Raw genomic sequence first — 22,132 nt, forward strand, 5'->3', positions numbered from 1 at the left:
CGATTTTATTTGTTTTGAGCCCACAAGGAATGGATGAATATCATTATATGACTGCTTAATGTAGACTGTGAAGGACTGAGGACATTTTATATGGCTGAAGAGGCAGTAGTAAATTGCACTTAAATGGGCCACTCTCTCAAATACATTCAGAGGCGCAAATGTAAAATAAAATGTATTACAAAAAGTTTAAAAGAGGGGGGGGGGGAGAGATGGGGGTACTGGTGGACTTACCTCCCCACAGATGACACAACAGTATTATATCATAATGGATTTGCACAGTATATTTCTTACTCCAATACAATCTGCAACGCATTTCGCACCTCAATTGCCCACTTCCTCAGGCAAGGTACAAAAAGGAGCAACTGATTGTGTGCTAGGACCTGTAACAGCAAATAGGCGCTTTGAAAGAGCGACTTCATAGCCTACGTGGGGACAGGTTAATTTTCCCACCTATACATACAGTGGTTGCTTTTGAGGGCAATTCCCCCTTGTGAGTAAATTTTCAATACTTACCTGTTCATTTACCTATTAACAATAATACACTATCGGGGCTCTCGATTTTTTTTCCACCTTTTTGTCTGCACTCTTTCGAATACACACATATAAGTTGTACATTTTACCTCAGAGTAAACAATAAATTATTTTTTCCCCTTTATTTGCGATCACTTACAGTAGGTAGTAACAATCTGAGAGGTTTTGGATTAGTCCATGTCCTCATGGGGATTCCAAGGGTTTTCTTTGTTTTCAAAAGTTTTCTTTGTTCTCAAAAGTACTTCCTAAACGGCAAATTGCTCAAACTGTCAAAATAGTGTGCAGGTGATCAGGGAGGCTTTGACCTACTGATCTACTTTATACACCTCCTTTCCAGGGAGTGTTTTTTTATTTTTTTTTAAATATATGAAATACTGAGAATCCTCTATGAAGAGATTAACTTAATCAAAAACCTGATTTTTACTACATTCTGTAAGGCCTGGTGCACACCAAAAACCGCTAGCAGATCCGCAAAATGCTAGCAGATTTTGAAATGCTTTTTCTTATTTTTCTGTAGCATTTCACCTAGCATTTTGCGGTTTTGGGAAGCGGTTTTGGTGTAGTAGATTTCTGATATTGTTACAGTAAAGCTGTTACTGAACAGCTTCTGTAACAAAAATGCCTGCAAAACCACTTTGAACTGCCGTTTTTCAGAGCGGTTTGCGGTTTTCCTATACTTTACATTGGAGGCAGAAACGCTGCCGCAATCCAGAATCTGCAGCAGCCCAGGAGTATGCGTTTCTGCAAAACGCCTCCCGCTCTGGTGTGCACCACCCCATTGAAATACATTACCCTAGCGTTTCCACATCCGCAATCGGATCTGAAAACGCTGCCGAACCGCTCTGGTGTGCACTAGGCCTAAGGGCCTGTTTCCACCAGCACGGAAACCGGGCCAAATCCGCAGTTCCCCTGTGGCAAATCATGAGGGGAAACTCCGCCATAGGAAATAATGGCGCAGCCGGCTTGCCCTAGTGATTCAGCCGACATTGCCATCAGTTTTCATGCGGGAGGCAGTGAATCCATGCACGGCTTCTGGGATTCGTCTGGGTACACGCAGAACAGGAAGTGCTGCCGCACAGCGGCTAGTGGAAAGGAGGCCTGCGTGACTGCTACAAAGGAAACATTTAATTTATGGTGCATTGTACTCTGGAAGAAATGTACTTCTTAAAGTGAACCTCCGGACTAAAAATCGACTCAGCAGCACTGAAAAGGCCTGGTGTTTCTTTAACCGTTTCACAGCATCAGAACTTTGTTTCTCTTATACAAGCTTCATTTTTAGCTGCACAGAAGAAAACTGCCCGGGCTTTTTTCCCCTGATGCTGTGCAAAGCATGATGGGATTTCTGATGTTGTTGTTCTCTTTCTGCTGTTTTGGTGCAATTTTTTTTTTTTTTACATTTTGTATTAGACATTTGAAGCCTAGCGTGTGCAGCTGGTAGGGGTTATCAGGACACAGGACAGTTGGAACTGTCTCCTGCTCCTTGTCACCTCCTTTCAACCAAAAAGATGGCTGCCCCCATGACAAAGATGGCAGCCCCCATGAATCACAAACATTTGCCTGTTCTTTTAAAACAGGGTGGGTAAGAGATTATATTACCTATCTATTCTAATTAACATAACTAATGTAACTTGATGACAGTATGTTTGTTTAGGCTGAAGTTCCCCTTTAAGCTACGTTCATAGTGGTATTTTTGCGTTGAGAAAAGTCACACTACATTGCAAAAGCAATGTGATGTTCATAGTACAGTCTAAGGGCCCTTTTCCACTAGAGCGATTGTGATTGCTGAATCGCAAAATCGCAAATCGCTAGTGATTTTTAAATCGCTAGAGTTGTTACTTTATCATAGAAATCACGAGAAGTATTTTCCACTACAGTGATTCGATTTGGAAATCGCTAATCGCAAATCGCAATCGCTTGCTGGAGCGATTTTTACAATGATAATGCAATGTCAATGAAAATCACAAATCGCAATCGCATAACAGAATTAATGAAAAATCGCAATCGCTGGCGTTTGTGATTTGTGATTGCGATTGCTAGTGGAAAAGGGCCCTAAAGGCGTGCACGATCCCAATGTTCTACATGCAGTGTGTTACCCCAAAATGCACTCTTCATTGACAGTTGGAGAACATGCATTTTGATTTTCCCTTTTCATAACATTCCTGCTTTACAGGGAACTCAATGCATCACTGTGAATCTAGTCTGACATGTGCATGTTTACATGTTTTTAACATTTTACAACTTTTAGTGGTTCTTTAAGATTAGGGGCTGGTGCACACCAAGAGGGCTTCTGAGTGCTTAGAAAAGCGCTTAGCTAATGTGTTAGTATGGGCTTGTTCACACCAGAACCATGTGGTCATGCCCAAATGCAAATGTGGGTCCGACAGTATTTTGGAGGCGATTATGCCGCAATGTAAAGTACAGAAAAAGTAGAAAATCACTCTAATGGTGGCCATACATGGTACAATTTTTTTCATCCAATTCAATGTAGTATAAGAGTACTGCCTAAATTATCCTTTCAGTATATTTACTTCATTTACCCTTATACTACATAGAAATGGTAAGATTGGATGAAAAAATTGTACCATGTATGGCCACCATTAAAAGCACTGAATAGAGCGATTTTCCTAGCCTTTTTCTGCAAAAGTTGTTCACTTCCTGGTCAAAGTGTACAAAAACTATAAAATCGCTAAACTAAAATTCTCCAAAAATCGCTAGGCACATGCCTGGAATGTGCTCATATAATATTCTTCAAAAACGGTAAACGTTTGCGATTACGCTACCGATTTCTGGTGTGCACTGGCCCTTATGCTGGGCATACACAGCGTCGAGGGGAGGATTATCAATCGAGCCTGATGGCTCAATTGATAATATCCGACGTGTCCGATCACCGCGGGGATCGATTTCGCGCTCGATACCCGCGGGCGGACAATAGCGGCGAATCGAGCGGGTGATAAGAAGCGCCGGCGGGGACGAGCGGGAATCGATCTGCGGGGATGGGGTCGATCTGGCGGCTAATCGGCCGCCGGATCGACCAGTGTATGCCCAGCATTAGAAGTAGTGTAATAAGGGCATGTGTTTCTTCCCAAAACATAAAAGCTCAATTTCTGGTACGAATATTTATGTAGGCTTTCAGTGCAGATATTATCTATGCCAAATTAAGCACTTTAACCGCCCACACCTGGAACTTCCTGCAAAACTGTAGTCTGCAAGCTCCTCAGAGAGTTCAGTCCCAGTCTTGCCCCTCCTCTGTACAGTTTGAACACTGTAACAATGCAGGATAATTGTTGCAGAAATATCATTCCACACAAAAGTAGAAAAATGCAAGTGCTTCGATATAAATATATTGGTTAATGTGCTTTTTCCATGTATTTTGCAAGGAAAAAAAACCTTTTCAAACACCATTCTATGCTTTTTATCAACTAAAATACTTACTTTGGGCAATTTGCATAATTTCCCTTCATGTAAATTAGAATGGGAAATCCGAGTGTTGAAATCAATAGGCTGCTTCTGAATTTGTGTGGAGAGGGGAAAAAGGGCTGCTAGTGGGCCCCAGGCTTGAGGGTTAGTCTGACTGGGTCCCTACTGAAGAGAAACTGTCACTTCAATGTTAACTCTTTCAGGCTGGTAAAAGGGAAAACATGGACATGGCCTAGTTATTTGTATGCTTGGCATTGTGCACACACGTCTATCTCATCTTGTCACTTCCCCTTGGGTATAATTTTAGACTCATTAATCCTCAGGTTTGAATAGTTTCTTCTCTATGTAGATGATAGGTTGTGAAAGCTACTTAAGTAAAAGCTACTGGGTAAGGAGTGCTTCCATAGTAATTATGCTAACTACAAACCTGTGATGAGGAGTTGACCGTAATCTGCACACTCAGCTATTCAAGCATTTTCTTCCTAGAGTCTGCTTAGTATTTGAACTTTACCTGCTTTAGGTTCTTTTGGTTAAGTAATGGAGAACTGCTTAACTTGTTTTCCAGGCTCATTGGGTTACCTCTTTGGGACAACTGGCTCTTTCTAGCAGGTGTTACACTTAGTGTAAATCAGTGATTGCTAGGTATAAACTTTATTCATTTGTTTCCAGTTTAATGCCTTTCGTTCAAGTCTGCACAGTATTCAGGCCATCCAGGCATACAGTGGGTAGCAAAAGTATTCGGCCCCCTAGAAGTTTTCCACATTTTGTCACATTACTGCCACAAACATGCATCCATTTTATTGGAATTCCACGTGAAAGACCAATACAAATTGGTGTACATGTGAGTAGTGCATCAAAAATCATACATCATTCCAAACATTTTTTACAAATAACTGCAATGTGGGGTATGCGTAATTATTTGGCCTCCTGAGTCAATACTTTGTAGGACCACCTTTTGCTGCAATTACAGTTGCCAGTCTTTTAGGGTATGTCTCTACCAGCTTTGCACATCTAGAGACTGAAATCCTTGCCCATTCTTCTTTGCAAAACAGCTCCAGCTCAGTCAGATTAGAGGGACAGTGTTTGTGAACAGCAGTTTTCAGATCTTGCCACAGATTATCGATTGGATTTAGATCTGGGCTTTGACTGGGCCATTCTAACACATGGATATGTTTTGTTTTGAACCATTCCATTGTTGCCCTGGCTTTATGTTTAGGGTCATTGGGGTGGAGGTTCACCTTCCAGCATGACAGTCTCAAGTCTTTTGCAGTCTCCAAGAGGTTTTCTTCCAAGTTTGCCCTGTATTTGGCTCCATCCATCTTCCCATCAACTCTGACCAGCTTCCCTGTCCCTGCTGAAGAGATGCACCCCCCGAGCATGATGCTGCCACCACCATATTTGACAGTGGGGATGGTGTGTTCAGAGTGATGTGCAGTGTTAGTTTCTGCCACACATAGCGTTTTGCATTTTGCCTCAAAAGTTCCATTTTGGTCTCATCTGACCAGAGCACCTTCTTCCACATGGTTGCTGTGTCCCCGTCATGGCTTGTGGCAAACTGCAAACGGGACTTCTTATGCTTTCTGTTAACCATGCCTTTCTTCTTGCCACTCTTCCACAAAGGCCAACTTTGTACAGTGCATGACTAATAGTTGTCCTATGGACAGAGTCTCCCACCTGAGCTGTAGATCTCTGCAGCTCGTCCAGGGTCACCATGGGCCTCTTGACTGCATTTCTGATCAGCTCTCTCCTTGTTCGGCCTGTGAGTTTAGGTGGATGGCCTTGTCTTGGTAGGTGTACAGTTGTGCCATACTCCCATTTCTGAATGATCGCTTGAACAGTGCTCCGTGGGATGTTCAAGGCTTTCAAAATCTTTTCGTAGCCTAAGCCTGCTTTAAATTTCTCAATAACTTGATCCCTGACCTGTCTTGTGTGTTCTTTGGACTTCACGGTGTTGTTGCTCCCAAAATTCTCTTAGACAACCTCTGAGGCCCTCACAGAGCAGCTGTATTTGTACTGAAATAAGATTACACACAGGTGCACTATATTTAGTCATAAGCACTCATCAGGCAATGTCTATAGGCAACTGACTGCACTCAGATCAAAGGGGGCCGAATAATTATGCACACTCCACTTTGCAGTTATTTATTTGTAAAAAAAATGTTTGGAATCATGTATGATTTTCATTCCACTTCTCATGTGTACAGTACTTTGTGTTGGTCTTTCATGTGGAATTCCAATAAAATTGATTCATGTTTGTGGCAGTAATATGACAAAATATGGAAAACTTCAAGGGAGCTGAATACTTTTGCAAGCCACTGTATCACCACCCAGCTGCATTCTCCCTCTACCGCAGAGGTCCCCAAACGTTTTGGGTCGAGGGCCGAGTCAACATACTTCAGACTGCTGGGGGGCCGGATTATACATAAAATGATGTAGAAGTCATTGCGGGACAGTGAAGCATACCCAGGTGACAACCTGCAGTCCAATTGGACAGCAGTGTCACCTGATGTGGAATGTGATTGGAAACCAGCGAATTACTGCTTTCTGGCTTCCATGTGGATGGGTGGTCCACTGCTATTCTATATGCGGAAGACCAATATTTAAAGATATAGCTGACCACCTCTACAAGTAATACATTTTGTGTGTGTGTGTGTGGGGGGGGGGGGGGGTAAAAAAAAGCCTCAGGGGGCCGCATTCGGCCCGCGGGCCATAGTTTGAGGACCACTGCTCTACCACTTAGTACAATTGTCACAGTATTCTAATATTGACTTGGTTTTCTTTTTATGTCCTATAGTAAAATAAATCTGGCTATAGGGTCTATATATATATATTTTTTTTAAACTGATTGGGGCAACCTCTCCATGTACATGAGCTTTATAGCAAGGCAGAAGTCTAGACACTTTTTGTCCAGTCTTGTCTCATTGGCCTAGCTACCTGCCTCCATTGTAAAGCTACTTTCTGTTTAGCATGTTGTATCAGTGTTTGAAGGAGAAGTTGTACCTCAGCATCTACTTCCACATGCAGTTTCCTGCTAAAAGAACGGAGTTTTAGACATCTCTGCATTCCTGCGAAAGATTGGAGTATTTCAGCTGTTACAATCTATCCTGTGCTGTGAACATTGATATGTCATGGGTGTATTATAAAAAGTTCTCCATTTTTATGCAAACTGGCACCTTTCCAGTAACTACTGTTGGTCAGCTTTTTAGGGCTCGTTTCCACTATTGCGGTGCGAATCGCTGCGGTAAAAATTCGCATGCGGATGCGAATTTCACATGTAGGTGTATGCGAATTTTCATGCAAATTCACATGAAAATTCGCATGAATCACGCTGTATGCGAATGTAACCATGGCAGTGCCGGTGTGCATTTACATTGTTTTCCATGCAAATTCGCATGAAAATTCGCATACCAAAGCCACAGGCGATTTCCCTATTAAATACATTAGCGGCGATTCGCATGCATTCCACTCGCAGGCAAATTCTGCGGCTCTTTAGTGCGTTTTTTTACCCCTGAAAAAAACACACCTCAACAACGCTACAGTGGAAACAGGCCCATCCACTTGCATTATATGTGCGAATCCTCATGCGTTGGACGCATGCGAATTCGCGATAGTGGAAACAAGCCCTCAAGGTTTTTGTACCATGTATCCCAATAGCTGCATTTTAATGCTGCCTTTGATTGTACAGAAAGGCTTTATAGACCATTTCCTGTAACATCGCACTTTACCTGGTCTTATGAATGTGTCACAGTGCTGTAACGATATACAGACTGAAAACATGGGTGACAGAGCTTCTTCCTTGAATCATTTGTAGTTTTATTTATAACAAACCTCATTGTATATATGTGTGTGTGTGTTCACCAACCTTTTTGCTATGTTCTGTTTCTACTTGTGTTACTTGGAGACAATGGACAGCAAATACATCTTCATTGAAGCTTGGAGCTTACCGTACTTGCTGTGTTAATATTTACTAAAGTTGTTGAGCCTCTTTCTTCACACTTTTGTGAGATAATGATGCTTTCTCTGGGTTGGGTTGGGCTGCACTGAAAAGAAACCTGCTCTTAAAGCGGACCTGAACTCAGAACTCGTCTCTGCTTCTTAAAGATACACAACAGCATAATAACATTTAAACCTTTGGGGATTGGCTGCCTAACCCCCACTTAAGGACCAATCCATTTTATATCCAGGGGCACGTTGGGGGGGAGGTCAGGCAGCTGGATCCCTACTATAGATAGCTGAGCATGGTGTCCCCTGTATTGCCAGGTGTCCCCCTTATTGCCAGCAGCATTTACTCACCTCCCAGGCTCCAGCAATGAGCAGCTCTAGCCCCTTCCGCTCTGGCCGGCATCCCCGCTCACACTGCCGATTAAGTTCCGGGTCGCAGCTTGATGATGTCAACAAGTCAGGACCCGACACTTGCGTCAGAGCGAGCAGAGATGCCGGCCAGAGCGGAGGGGAGCGACGATTGCCGGGGGAACGTCAGGAAGGTGAGTGGATCCTCTTCTTCCCCTCCTATCGCCGCTGCTCTAATAGTTATCACTACGATCCGCCGGCGATCGTAGTGATCAGGAACCAATCGCGATGGCTCCTGATAACTGAGGGGAGATGTCAGCTGTCATGACAGCTTAATCTCCCCTCTCGGGTACGCATGATCGCGTCTGGAGCGGAAGCAGCAGGCGGCATAAATCCTATGCAGCATCAGAGTTGGACAGCCACAAGTGCGGCGTAGGATTTACTATGCTCAGTCCCCAAGAGGTTAATCAAAAAACATTTCTTTGTTACAGCTGATACAAATCCTAAAATAAATTTGCACACTTTCTACTTCCTGATTCATGGAAGCAGACGTATTGTTTACAGCCTGTGCTTTCAAATTGACTTATCTGCCATAGGCAGTCGTGACACGGGAGGGATCAAATTACAACTAATGATTAGACAAGACAAATAACATTTATATCGCGCTTTTCTCCTGGTGGACTCAAAGCGCCAATTAGACACAATTGAGGGGAAATTACACAGGCTAAACTCTTTAAAGAGGAACTCCTGTGAAAATAATGTAATAAGTGCTTCATTTTTACAATAATTATGTATAAATTATTTAGTCTTTCCATTATTTAGTGTTTTTCCATTGTAAAATCTTTCCTCTCCCTGATTTACATTCTGACATTTACCACGTAGTGACATTTTTACTGGTTGTAGGTGATATCAGTGGAAGGAGATGCTGCTTGCTTTTTTGGCAGTTGGACCCAGCTGTAAACAACTGTTAATTCTCACAATGCAATGAGGTTCACAGACAGGAAACTGTCAGGACCATGGTCCTGACATCACACTGTGGGAGGGGTTTCATCACAATATCAGCCATACAGAGCCCCCTGATCATCAGTTTGTGAAAAGGAAAAGATTTCTCATGGGAAAGTAGGTATCAGCTACTGATTGGGATGAAGTTAAAGGATACCACAACTGAAATGTGACATGATGAGATAGACATGTGTATGTACAGTCCCTAGCACACATATAACTATGCTGTGTTCCTTTTTTTCTTTCTCTGCCTGAAAGAGTTAAATATCAGGTATGTAAGTGGCTGACTCAGTCCTGACTCAGACAGGAAGTGACTACAGTGTGACCCTCACTGATAAGAAATTCCCCTTTTTTTACCTCTTTCTTGCTCTCAGAAGCCATTTTCTGCTAGGAAAGTGTTTTATAGTTGGAATTTCTTATCTATGTCTATCTCATTATGTCACATTTCAGTTGGGGTATCCTTTAAAGTCTTTGTCACAGTTTCTCTTTAAATACATACAGGGTGCATTTCTGTTATGTTTTCCTTATGTCATGTGCTATATTTCAGGTCCACTTTAAAGAGACTCCGTAACAAAAATTGCATCCTGTTTTTTATCATCCTACAAGTTCCAAAAGCTATTCTAATGTGTTCTGGCTTACTGCAGCACTTTGTACTATCACAGTCTCTGTAATAAATCAATGTATCTTTCCCTTGTCAGACTTGTCAGCCTGTGTCTGGAAGGCTGCCAAGTTCTTCAGTGTTGTGGTTCTGCTTTGCACTCCCCCCTCAGGGGGGAAAGAAACACACAAATGATCTCTTGAGATTCAAAACGAAAGCTGTATACAGCCTGCTTGTGTATGGATGTATTTTCTATGTGTGGACATACTGTACATCAACCTACTTCCTGTTTTGGTGGCCATTTTGTTTGTTTATAAACAAACTTTTTAAAACTGTTTTTAACCACTTTTAATGCGGCGGGGAGCGGCGAAATTGTGACAGATGGTAATAGGAGATGTCCCCTAACGCACTGGTATGTTTACTTTTGTGCGATTTTAACAATACAGATTCTCTTTAACATACTCCGAATTGGTGACTGTAAAAAAGTATTTCTCAATATTAAATAATTCGTACCTATTTACAGTATATAAGACTTTATTAGTAGACATGCTGCCAGAATTTAAAGCATCTGGGACATCACTGGTATAGGAAGGCTAGCAAATACAGCATATTTTAAAGAGGCACCACAACAACCTATAAAAAAGTAGTACAGGTATATTATTCAGGTTATGCATACGTACATTAAATGTCTTGGTTTCAGCATCAGAAACGCTTCCTTTATTTCTATATTGGTATTGTAACCCCGCCCTCCCAGTGATATTTTAAAGTGAACCTTAAGTGTCCAAAAAAAAATGAGTTTTACTCACCTGGGGCTTACCTCAGCCCCCTGCAGCTGATCGGTGCCCACGACGAGTCGCTCTGATGCTCCGGGTCCCGCTGGCGGCCACTTCCGGTTTCGCCGTCAGGACCCGTCAGGCTGGGGAACGCGGCTGATACTACGCGTTCCCAGCCAAAATAGCACCCTTATGCGGCCATATGTCCGCATAGGCATCCGTATGCGGACATATGGCCACATAGGGGTGCTATTTTGGCTGGGAACGCATAGTATCAGCCGCGTTCCCCAGCCTGACGGGTCCTGACGGCGAAACCGGAAGTGGCCGCCAGCGGGATCCGGAGCATCAGAGCGACTCGTCGTGGGCACCGATCAGCTGCAGGGGGCTGAGGTAAGCCCCAGGTGAGTAAAACTCAATTTTTTTTTGGACACTTAAGGTTCACATTAACCTATGCTATAATGTCACAGCATTCTGCCCCAGAGGACTCTGGGAGACCAGGGGCCATATGCAAGTCACTTTTTCACCCAAGTTTTCTCCAAGGAGATAATTTTTTAATCTTCTGTTTAAAATAACGTTTCAGTACTTTGCTATTGAAAAAAATACCAAAAGTAGTTGGAAAAGTGCTGCCAAAATTATTCTGTGTATTTTCTTGCTTCCTGATGGATTAAAAAGCATTTTATTGATAAGGTGTAAAAATATCAACTTGGAGACAAAGTGAATTGTATATGGGGCCAGGTTTTTATTTTCTGCTCATTAAATAACACCCACCCACAGTAATGCACCTGGCTAGCAATAAAGATGTCCCACCTGTGATACATTTAAGCATATAAATCACTGAAGAAAGATTTTGCAATGGGCAAATACTGACTAAGTAATAAAGTATTACTGTAAAAAATTAGCAGTTTTATGAAGTTATATACCGTTAAGTTTCTCTTTAACAAATGGGTGTATTTTTATAGCTGGAGACAAAAAAAGAGTGACATAAATAAATATTTCTTCTTTATGTAGATCTGAGAGATCAGCCAGTCCACCCTTTTGTTGCACAGCTTGGCAAAGAGTATAACCAGGCTTTGTCTTATTCCCTGCTGAGTAGTGCTGTGTTGACTTACATAGGAAGTACTCCAGATCATGATCATCTGCAGGGAAACGCTAGTATATTTGCTATATCAGTAGAGGGGATAGCCAAGATCGTTTTTCCTGGCAGTTGACTCAGCGTGAGGCAAAGGGGATACAGTGGACTGCAGGCTTGTGTAAGATGGTACTGAGGGTTGTCATAGGGAATGGTGCCAGCCTGCCACTAAATCTCCCTGCAGTGTAAAACTAGCCATAGATTGATTGAGAGCAGCATCATTTTGCAAGCGCTTTGATTAGTCCCTGTTTGGAAATTAATTGGGCCATAGCAAGCGGTTTACACTTCTTCCCAGTAAAACTCAGCACAAATCTGAGCAATCATCTGACAGCTGCTGTGATACCTTTGTACCACTTTATGTAAGACAAAGCTATGTGCCCATCAGGCCTCTGCTGCTCTATGAGGTTGTCCATTTAAACATTAGCGCAACCTCTCAATGTTCAGTTATCATTCCTAAAGGTAATACATATTTCAAGTCTTTTTGTTTTTCAGCTTGCTGTTCAAGAATGCCATGATGCTTCCTTGCATCACTTTGATCAATTGGTTATGTCACAGCTTACATAAAAGTGTGTACGAATTGCTTAAAGGAACACTATCAATTAACATTGTTTCTTTTTGGTTTTTTAATTGAGATGGGAATAGTTTGTGAAGTGCTCTTAACTACTGGTGTATACATTTAACTGCTTTTCTCTTTTACTGTTATCAAATTCCCTTCACAATTTACCAATGCACAGGTTGATGGACCAGTGAATAATGAGGGGAGGGGGGAAATAGCTCTCCCTGCATCTGTTAACCCTAAGTGTGAGACAGGTCTCACTTGCTTAACTGCAGCTGCATTTGTGTCTCTGAATGAGCTGTCTGCAGAGGAAATTTCTTGTGTAGCATAAACATTTGTAATTGTGTGTGAAACCTGATACGTGAGGCTTTTCATGCTAATGGTTAGACCAGCTCTGCCTGTGCCTCATTTTTCATGAAACAAAGATACCCCTTTGCTAATGATTCATTCCAATGCAGCTACAACCTACACACAATAAACTATAACTTTTGCCTCTGATATTTAACATGAAAAGTAGGAAAGTGTTTACATGGCTACTTAGACCTAATTTGTACATTGACATTTTAGAACACTAGATTGATAGTGTTCTTTTAAGAACTATAAAAACAGCTGTTTATTTGTTGGCTACATAGGTTTTAACTAGGTTTTTTTTTTTTAACAATCTCTTCTTTGGTTGGATTAGGATACTGGTTATAGTTTTAGGCCTGGTGCACACCAAAAACCGCTAGCAGATCCGCAAAATGCTAGCAGATTTTGAAACGCTTTTTGTTATTTTTCTATGGCGTTTTGCAGATTGCTGCAGCGGATTTCAGTATAGTAGATTTCATATATTGTTACAGTAAAGCTGTTACTGAACAGCTTCTGTAACAAAAACGCCGGCAAAACCGCTCTGAACAGGCGTTTTTCAGAGCGGTTTGCGTTTTTCCTATACTTAACATTGAGGCAGAAACGCACCCGCAATCCAAAAAATGCCTCACCCCGGCATTTTCGTTTCTGCAAAACGCCTCCTGCTCTGGTGTGAACCACCCCATTGAGATACATTGACCAAGCAGATCCGCAGCTGCAAGCGGCTGCAGAAACGCTGAAACAGCCGCTCGGTGTGCACCAGCCCAGAGTGAGGATTAATAGCCCAAAAGAGAGAGACTTGTAGAGAGAGAAAATAAGCTTGACTTATTATTTTTGAATATTTTTCTATTTCGTTGCATGAATCTGAGAAGCTGTTTATTCTAATATAACAGAATGTCTGTGTGTGCGCAGAAAATTCCTGCCAAACTTTTATCTGGATATCACAAAGTATGAAAAGGAAACTATTGGGTGTTGTCTTCAAGAGATCTTAAGCTGAGTACACACGTACGATAACGATCGTTCAAAAACGAACGATAACGACAATCGGAACGATAATCGTGCGTTCAAAAAGTGTGAACGATCGTTTTTGTGAACGATAACGATCGTTATCGTTCAATCGGACCGATCCAACCCGGCGGATTTTTTCGAAAGATAATCGTTCAATCGTTGCAGTGTGTACAAAGATCGTCCGATAACGCATGTTCTTATTGCCTGTCATAACGTCACTTCCGTTTGCGCACGCATTTTTTTATCGTTCGTCGTTCAGTACTTTATACTTATATCGTTCACGTGTGTACACAATCGTTCATTACGAACGATCTTTTCAGTCTAATTTGAATATCGTGTAAACGTCACGAATCGTTCGTAACGAACGATCTTTATCGGACGTGTATACGAACCTTTAGTTGAGTTAAGTTTGACGAACTACATTCCATAATTTCCCCAACCTCTCCATATACTTTATAGGCCCCTATTCAATTCACTTTTTCTCCTAGGTGATATTTTCACACCTCATCAATAAAATGTCACCAGCAAGCAAGAAAATACTCAGAATAATTTTGATGGTACTTTTTCACCTACTTTTTGGTACTTTCTTTCAGTTGCTGAGTTATAAAATGTTTGTGCTGAAAAGAAGATGAAAAATAATCCCCAATACTTCAGGCCCTGTTCACAGTGGTCAGTTGCATTGCAGAATAATTTTGCATGTCAACTCACTGCCCATACATTTATATGGACATGTTCACAGTAACAGATCATGTTATTCTAACTTACTGCATGCAGGCTTTGCATTAAAGTCTATGTCCAGTCTCCATTGCAGTTCACACACATTTTAACACATGCGTCATGCAACTGCCTTAGACTTTTGTATTTAGGTAGTCTGAATGTCATGTATATTGACCTGTACAATGACCACCTAGGGATAGTTCTTGACCATAGAGTAAATTTACTTCAGTTATGTCTAGGAATCGCATCAGACAACTTGTGCATAAAAGGCATAACTCTGTCATAACAGAAGAGAGAAAAACAGTAATGACATAGAAAGTAGAACCTAAAAACAAACCTGAACTAAAAGTAAACTGAGAGAAATCGCTCTATCTATAATTGTTTTCATTAAATCTGAATCCAACAGTTTTATTTTGCATTTAAAAGCTACAAATATAGGGTTAGAATTATATGTTCACAGTGGTCAGTTGTGTTGAATAATTGCATGTCAACTCACTGCCCATATCATTTTATGGGGCTGCTCACAGTATTGCATTGTAACTGATTACATTATTCTAACTCGCTGCATGCAGGCTTTGTATTAAAGTCTATGCCCAGTCTTCATTGCAGTTCACAGTCATTATAACGCGTGCGTTATGCACCTGACCACTGTGAACCTAGCCTCGGTGTCCTGAATGATAGGCATTTTGTTTGTTGTTTTTTTATGTTTGAAAGTTCCCATTTTCAGTGTTGACATTTTGTCATGTATTCCTTACACTCAGAAAACAACTTGTTCACCCCATCCCACTAGGTAAGTAGCATGATACAGTTTTGTTGACCATGATTAAGGTAACCATTATGGATTAAAAGGTGACTGTTTGGGTTTCCTCCAGGCACTCCAGTTTCCTCCCACATCCATATACATGCTGATAAGTTTATTAGCTTCCCCCTAAAAAAAAAAGTTGGTTCAAGACTATGATAATTATATTTACTGGACACATGACTATTATAAGGATTAGATTGTGAGTTCCTCTGAGGGACAGTTAGTGACATGACTATGTGTAGTCTCTGTACAGCACTGCGGAAGATGTTGGCACTATATAAATACTAAATAAGAATTGCAGAGACTATAAATAAGAATTCTAATACTTGTGTGTTCTTTGTTTCAGGTATTCAAAGACCTGGGTACCACAGTTCTCTCAGAGGCAATCAAGGGCTACAATGTGTGTCTGTTTGCTTATGGACAGACCGGCTCAGGGAAAACATACACAATGATGGGTACTCCGGTGAGTTATATCAATCTGCAGTCATCTCACTATTTCATCTTTTTTTATTCAGATTGTGGGTTATTGCACAGATATCTTAACTATGGTGAAGACTTTTCCCCCTTATGTCTAATTAATGCTGTGTAAAGGTATTCATGTTTTCCATCTCCATGTAAAGGTCTATTCACATGCTCTACAAAAGTCAACCCGATCAAGCAACCAACATCACAGAAACAACTTTACCGTGGACCAAATCAAACGTCTTTCTGACTACATTTGCCGCACACCAATATTGTGAACAACCAACTCGTGTAAATACTGTGCATGGAAGCGACCTTGCGTGCATTCTGTAGTACAGTGTTGATTAAACAATATTGTACACATGCGGCTAACTGGACGACAATTGCCCAACAGACGTCTGAGTTGATCTGATGGGTGGATCGGGCAAAATGCCCTATATTGATCACTCGTCATTTTTGTTACATTTTTTTTCACCTTTATCAACCGGTACAGCAAAATCATGTTGTTTGGACGTTTCAAAGGACTTTTTTTTTTTTTTAAGTGTGTGTATAAAGGGGTTCTGTGATATTGTAAAAATCAAACAAGCTGACACTTACCTGGGTCTTCTATCGGCGCCCTGCAGCTGACTTGTCCCACGCCGTCCCGCCGCCGGTCCCAGTCTAATATTCGTCTAAACAGACGAATAATGCGTGCTCCCACTCACGTCATCGGGAGCTTACTGCGAAGGCTCAGTACGAAGTTTGCTTGTACTGCGCCTGCGCAGTAAGCTCCCGATAACTCGCGCGGGAGCGAGCACACGCGCGGCCACACAGCCGCAGTGTGATAACTCGCGTGAGACCGGCGCATCGGAAAAGAGGATGGCATGGGACATTACCGCTGCAGGGGGTTGATGGAAGCCCCAGGGAAGTGTCAGCTCGTTTGATTTTTACAATACCACAGAACCCCTTTAAAGAGACTCCGTAACAAAAATTGCATCCTGTTTTTTATCATCCTACAAGTTCCAAAAGCTATTCTAATGTGTTCTGGCTTACTGCAGCACGTTCTACTATCACCATCTCTGTAATAAATCAACTTATCTCTCTCTTGTCAGACTTGTCAGCCTGTGTCTGGAAGGCTGCCAAGTTCTTCAGTGTTGTGGTTCTGTGATGCATCTTCCCCCCTCCAGGCCCCTCTCTGCACACTGCCTGTGTATTATTTAGATTAGGGAAGCTTCTCTCTTCTCTCATCTTTTACAAGCTGGATAAATCCTCCTCTGAGCTGGCTGAGCTTTCACATACACACATGAGGAATTACATACAGGCAGAGCTGTACTGCACTCTGCAGGAAGAAACAGCCTGACACTTCAGTGGAAGATAGCTGCAGGGGGAAAGAAACACACAAATGATCTCTTGAGATTCAAAAGGAAGGGTGTATATAGCCTGCTTGTGTATGAATGTATTTTCTATGTGTGGACATACTGTACATCAACCTACTTCCTGTTTTGGTGGCCATTTTGTTTGTTTATAAACAAACTTTTAAAAACTGTTTTTAACCACTTTTAATGCGGCGGGGAACGGCGAAATTGTGACAGAGGGTAATAGGAGATGTCCCCTAACGCACTGGTATGTTTACGTTTGTGCGATTTTAACAATACAGATTCTCTAAGGCTTGAGATGTATTTCTGACCTTTTCAGTTGTTTTTTTTTTAATCTGTAACTTATTGTCTTGACGCTGTCTGTCTGTATATTGTATTCTCCATTGTACAGTACCACAGAAGATGCTGGCACTATATAAACCCCAAACAATGATAACTAGCCATTAAATGTAACTCTGGTATTACGTTTGGAACTTTAAAGAGGAACTGTAGTGGAAATAACAATAAAATTGCTTATTTTTTACAATAATAATTTATAGATTTACCGTAGTCAGTGTTGGATCATTGTAAAATGTTTCCTCTTCCTGATTTACATTCTGAAATGTATCACTGGTTGTGACAGCTTTAGTTGTGCCAGGTGGTCTGTACTGTATGTTCGTTTCTGAGAGTTCTATGCATAAAGGAGGCGGATATTGCTTGCTTGACGGTTTGAAAAAGCCGTTATTTCCCGCAATGCAACGAGGTTCTCAGACAGCAAATTGTCAGGACCATGGTCTTGACATCACACTCTGGGAGGGGCTTCACCACAATATCAGCCATACTGTCCCCCCTGATGATCTATTTGAGAAAAGGTTAAAGGACAAATGAAGTGAGAGGGATATGGAGGCTGCCATATTTCCTTTTAAGTAATACAAGTTGCCTGGCTGTCCTGCTGATCCTCTGCCTCTAGTACTTTTAGCCACAGCCCCTAAACAAGCATGCAACAGATTAGGTGTTTCTGACAAGATTAGTTGCATGCTTGTTTCGGGGTTTTGACTCAGACACTACTGCAGCGAAATAGCCTGGCAGGTTTGCCAGGCAACTGGTATTGTTTAAAAGGAAATAAACATGGCAGCCTCCATATCTCCCACACTTCAGTTGTCCTTTAAGATTCCTTGTGGGAAAAGGGGGTATCAGCTACTGATTGGAATTAAGTTCAATCCTTGATTACAGTTCTTCTTTAAGCTTTACTGTACATGGTGTTATATCTTAGGAAGGTGAGCAGGCAGTGCTTAGACAGCTGGCCTGACTGGTTAAAGAAGTAACAGTGTTGTACATTTGGAGGAGGTTGACCTAGCATTGCAGAAAGTGAATTTTATGGAGGTTCTTTCATTTACAAGAAACCTCCCACATGTCCAGTCACAAGCCTCCCTAGGCTGTCAAGAAATCCAGGCCTGATCATATGAACTGGTTTTTCTCTGCATGGTCTCTTACCTTTAGCAAGTCCTAGTTGTATAGGTCGGAACCAAGAGGAGCTCAAACAAACAAAAAAAATATTTTTAACAAACACTTGGAATAATCTTCAAATTAAATTGCTCCCCTAATAATCACTTTCTGCACTTTCTGTTTGGGAAAGTTGTAACTCCCCTCCATCTATTCCATTACACCAGAGGCAAGCTGCAAAATTAAAGTCAGGATTAAACAGGACAGGACTGTAACATCATGTAACATCATGTAAACAAAGGTACAGAGAGTAATCAAGATTTGTCTTGGCTATTTAAATAGTACACCATGGAAAGGTCATTCAGTTGTATATTTTCTATATAGAAACCACTTCCTTACCGCAGGTTATTTCCACTTAAAAGCCAGAGTATTTTTCACATTCCAGGCTCCTCCCGTTCATTCACCAATAAGTTTATTGCTACTTATCACACCAAAATGACCTTAACATTGTTTGTTTGTTTTTTTGCCACAGATTAGGCTTTCTTTAGGTGGTACTTTTTTTTCTTAGTTTTCAGGTATTATAGTTTTAAAATAAAATGTGGTACTATGGATAAACACTCACATTTTATTTGTCCATCTGTACCTGTTATTACAACATTTAAATTGTGTCCCTAGTACAATGTATGTTGACAATATTTTATTTGGAACAAAGGTGATTTTTCCATATTGTGTTTCCATATACTATATCAAAAATTACAAGCCTTTATTTGAAAAAAAAAATAGTAATATACCCTCATATTATAAAGTGTATAATATGTATATTATTTAATTTAAAAGGAATCTGAAGTGAAAATAAACTTATGATATTATGAATTCTATGTGTAGTACAGCTAAGAAATAGAACATCAGTAACAAATAAATTAGTCTCATATTGTTTACAGTACAGGAAGAGTCAAATTTGGGCTAAAAAAAAAAAGTAGGCTACCTGATCCGCAGGGCTGAGCAGATCAGGTAGCCACAAAAGCCGCCGCTCCCCACCGCTTCTGTGGGCTAAAATGGCCCACTTTCACTTGCGTGACCCCTGGGTCACGACTCTGCGCTGAGACTGCGGCGGGAGAGATCTGCCCAATAGCAGCTCAAGAAACCCTGTAGGAATGCCCCTGGTGGGCGGTTTAAACAGGAAATTCATCTACCCTCTGTTTACCTTAGAGTTAGCAACAAATCTTGCTGCTAAACTCGGGACTATAGCACGGTGGTGGTTGGCAGTTGGGGGACACAGAACCATGTCATTAGGCAGAGAACATGGCTCTGTGTCCCATTTAGTCATCCCCGTACCCCCCGAAGATCGACCTTGGGTTCTCTTTAAGGAAATTCACTTGTTGTCTATGCAAAACAGCTTCTCTGAGCTTCCTGACTAATTTAGTCAGAGAGCAGTGCTGTTTTCTGAAGCACTTATACATCAAAGAAACAGTGAAAGAAAACTTCAGATAAGATTTTACTGAAGGGGAAGTCTAAAGGTCATTAGCACTGCTCGGTATCATAGTTTAAAATGCAGAGTGTAATTTGTAAACTTCAAATATTAGAGATTGATGCAATATTATAAAAAAAAAAGCTATATAACTGAAAATAAAAATGTGATACTCTTTTCTTTGCTACTAATGTTCTAATAATTATCCACACTACACATACAATTCATTATCTCATAAGTTTTGTGGGGGGGTTTTCGCTTTAGTGTCACTTTAAAAAGCTAAGTCCCTAAGGTAATTATTTATTTATTTATTGTATTTATAAAGCGCCAACATATTACGCAGCACTTACCTTTTTTATGTGCTGTCACTGTGGTGATAGTCAATGGTTCCTGAAAAGAAGAAATTTGAATCCAAAACTATTTCGTCGTATTATTGTATTTTGATTGCTGTTTCTTCTGTTTTTCAGACATCTATTGGATTAACGCCTCGGATTTGTGAGGTAATTTTTTTTTTTATCTAGCTTTGTACTTTACAAACTTGTTATACAGCTTTGGAAAGAAAATAAGGCCAAGTAGAACTACACCTGAAATGGGTATTTAAAAACTATTGACCAAGCCCAAAAACAGGAGAAAAGACAGGTTTTCAGTGAGGAATAGAAAGGAGCTGTCCTGGCTTTACTGACACATGGATACAGTGTGCATCTGGTCAGCCCCGTTTCTATGGGCGTGCAATCGCCCGAGGCGCTGGATTGTTGTGGCCGGAGGGGGGCGCTGTGGTGGTGGGAGCGGGCATAATAGTAATAACTCACCTTTCTTCATCTTCAGCCGAATAGCCGATCTCACTGCTTCAATGTACTTCCTGTCTCGGCATCTGTCTCAGTAACAGCGCCCCCTGTGATGATGTTCCGCATGTCAACACAGGGGGAGCTGTTACTGAGACAGATGCCGAGACAGGAATTACATTGAAGCAGTGAGATCGGCTATTCAGCTGAAGATGAAGAAAGGTGAGTTATTACTATTATGCCCGCTCCCACCACCACTGCAGCACCTACCTACCTACCTAATCTATACTGCAGCACCTACCCAATCTATACTGCAGCACCTACCTAATCTATACTGTAGCACCTACCTACCTAATCTATACTGCAGCACCTACCTACCTAATCTATACTGCAGCACCTACCTACCTAATCTATACTGCAGCACCTACCTACCTACCTACTCTATACTGCAGCACCTACCCAATCTATACTGCAGCACCTACCTAATCTATACTGTAGCACCTTCCTAACCTATACTGCAGCACCTACCTACCTAATCTATACTGCAGCACCTACCTTATCTATACTGCAGCACCTACCTTATCTATACTGCAGCACCCTACCTACCTACACTATACTGCAGCACCTACCTACCTACCTACTCTATACTGCAGCACCTACCTAATCTATACTGCAGCACCTACCTAACCTATACTGCAGCACCTACCTACCTAATCTATACTGCAGCACCTACCTACCTAATCTATACTGCAGCACCTTACCTACCTACCTACCTACTGTATACTGCAGCACCTACCTACCTACTCTATACTGCAGCACCTACCTACTCTATACTGCAGCACCTACCTACCTACCTACGCTATACTGCAGCACCTACCTACCTAATCTATACTGCAGCACCTACCTAATCTATACTGCAGCACCTACCTAACCTATACTGCAGTACCTAACTACCTACCTAATCTATTCTGCAGCACCTAACTACCTAATCTATACTGCAGCACCTACCTACCTAATCTATACTGCAGCACCTACCTACCTAATCTATACTGCAGCACCTACCTACCTAATCTATACTGCAGCACCTACCTAACCTATACTGCAGTCACCTACCTATCTATCCTATACTGCAGTCACCTACCTATCTAACCTATACTGGCACCTACTTATTGAAGCTATACTGCAGTCACCTACCTAAGCTATACTGCAGTCACCTATCTATCTATCCTATACTGGCACCTACTTATCTAAGCTATACTGCAGTCACCTACCTATCTAACCTATACTGCAGGCACCTACCTACCAAACCTATACTGCAGGCATCCACCTACCAAACCTATACTGCAAGCACTTACCTATCTAACCTATACAGCCGGCACCTATCTATCTAACCTATACTGCAGTCACCTACTTACCTATCTAACCTATACTGTCACCTACCTATCTAAGCTACCTATCTATACTGCAGACACCTA

The 22,132-nt window shown here is 41.5% G+C and overlaps 1 protein-coding gene across 3 annotated transcripts in view; it reads left to right on the top strand.

Moving 5' to 3' along the window:
- STARD9 (StAR related lipid transfer domain containing 9) overlaps window positions 1–22,132 on the top strand; it is a 255,427-nt gene that overhangs the window by 107,493 nt on the left and 125,802 nt on the right. For all 3 annotated transcript variants that reach the window (XM_068254136.1, XM_068254138.1, XM_068254137.1), the window contains 2 exons: window positions 15,515–15,631; window positions 20,343–20,375. In XM_068254136.1, the coding sequence (XP_068110237.1) occupies window positions 15,515–15,631; window positions 20,343–20,375 (150 nt within the window). The remainder of the gene's footprint in view (window positions 1–15,514; window positions 15,632–20,342; window positions 20,376–22,132) is intronic.

Source organism: Hyperolius riggenbachi, chromosome 9 (genome assembly GCF_040937935.1).
Source record: "Hyperolius riggenbachi isolate aHypRig1 chromosome 9, aHypRig1.pri, whole genome shotgun sequence".
Taxonomy (NCBI): domain Eukaryota; kingdom Metazoa; phylum Chordata; class Amphibia; order Anura; family Hyperoliidae; genus Hyperolius; species Hyperolius riggenbachi.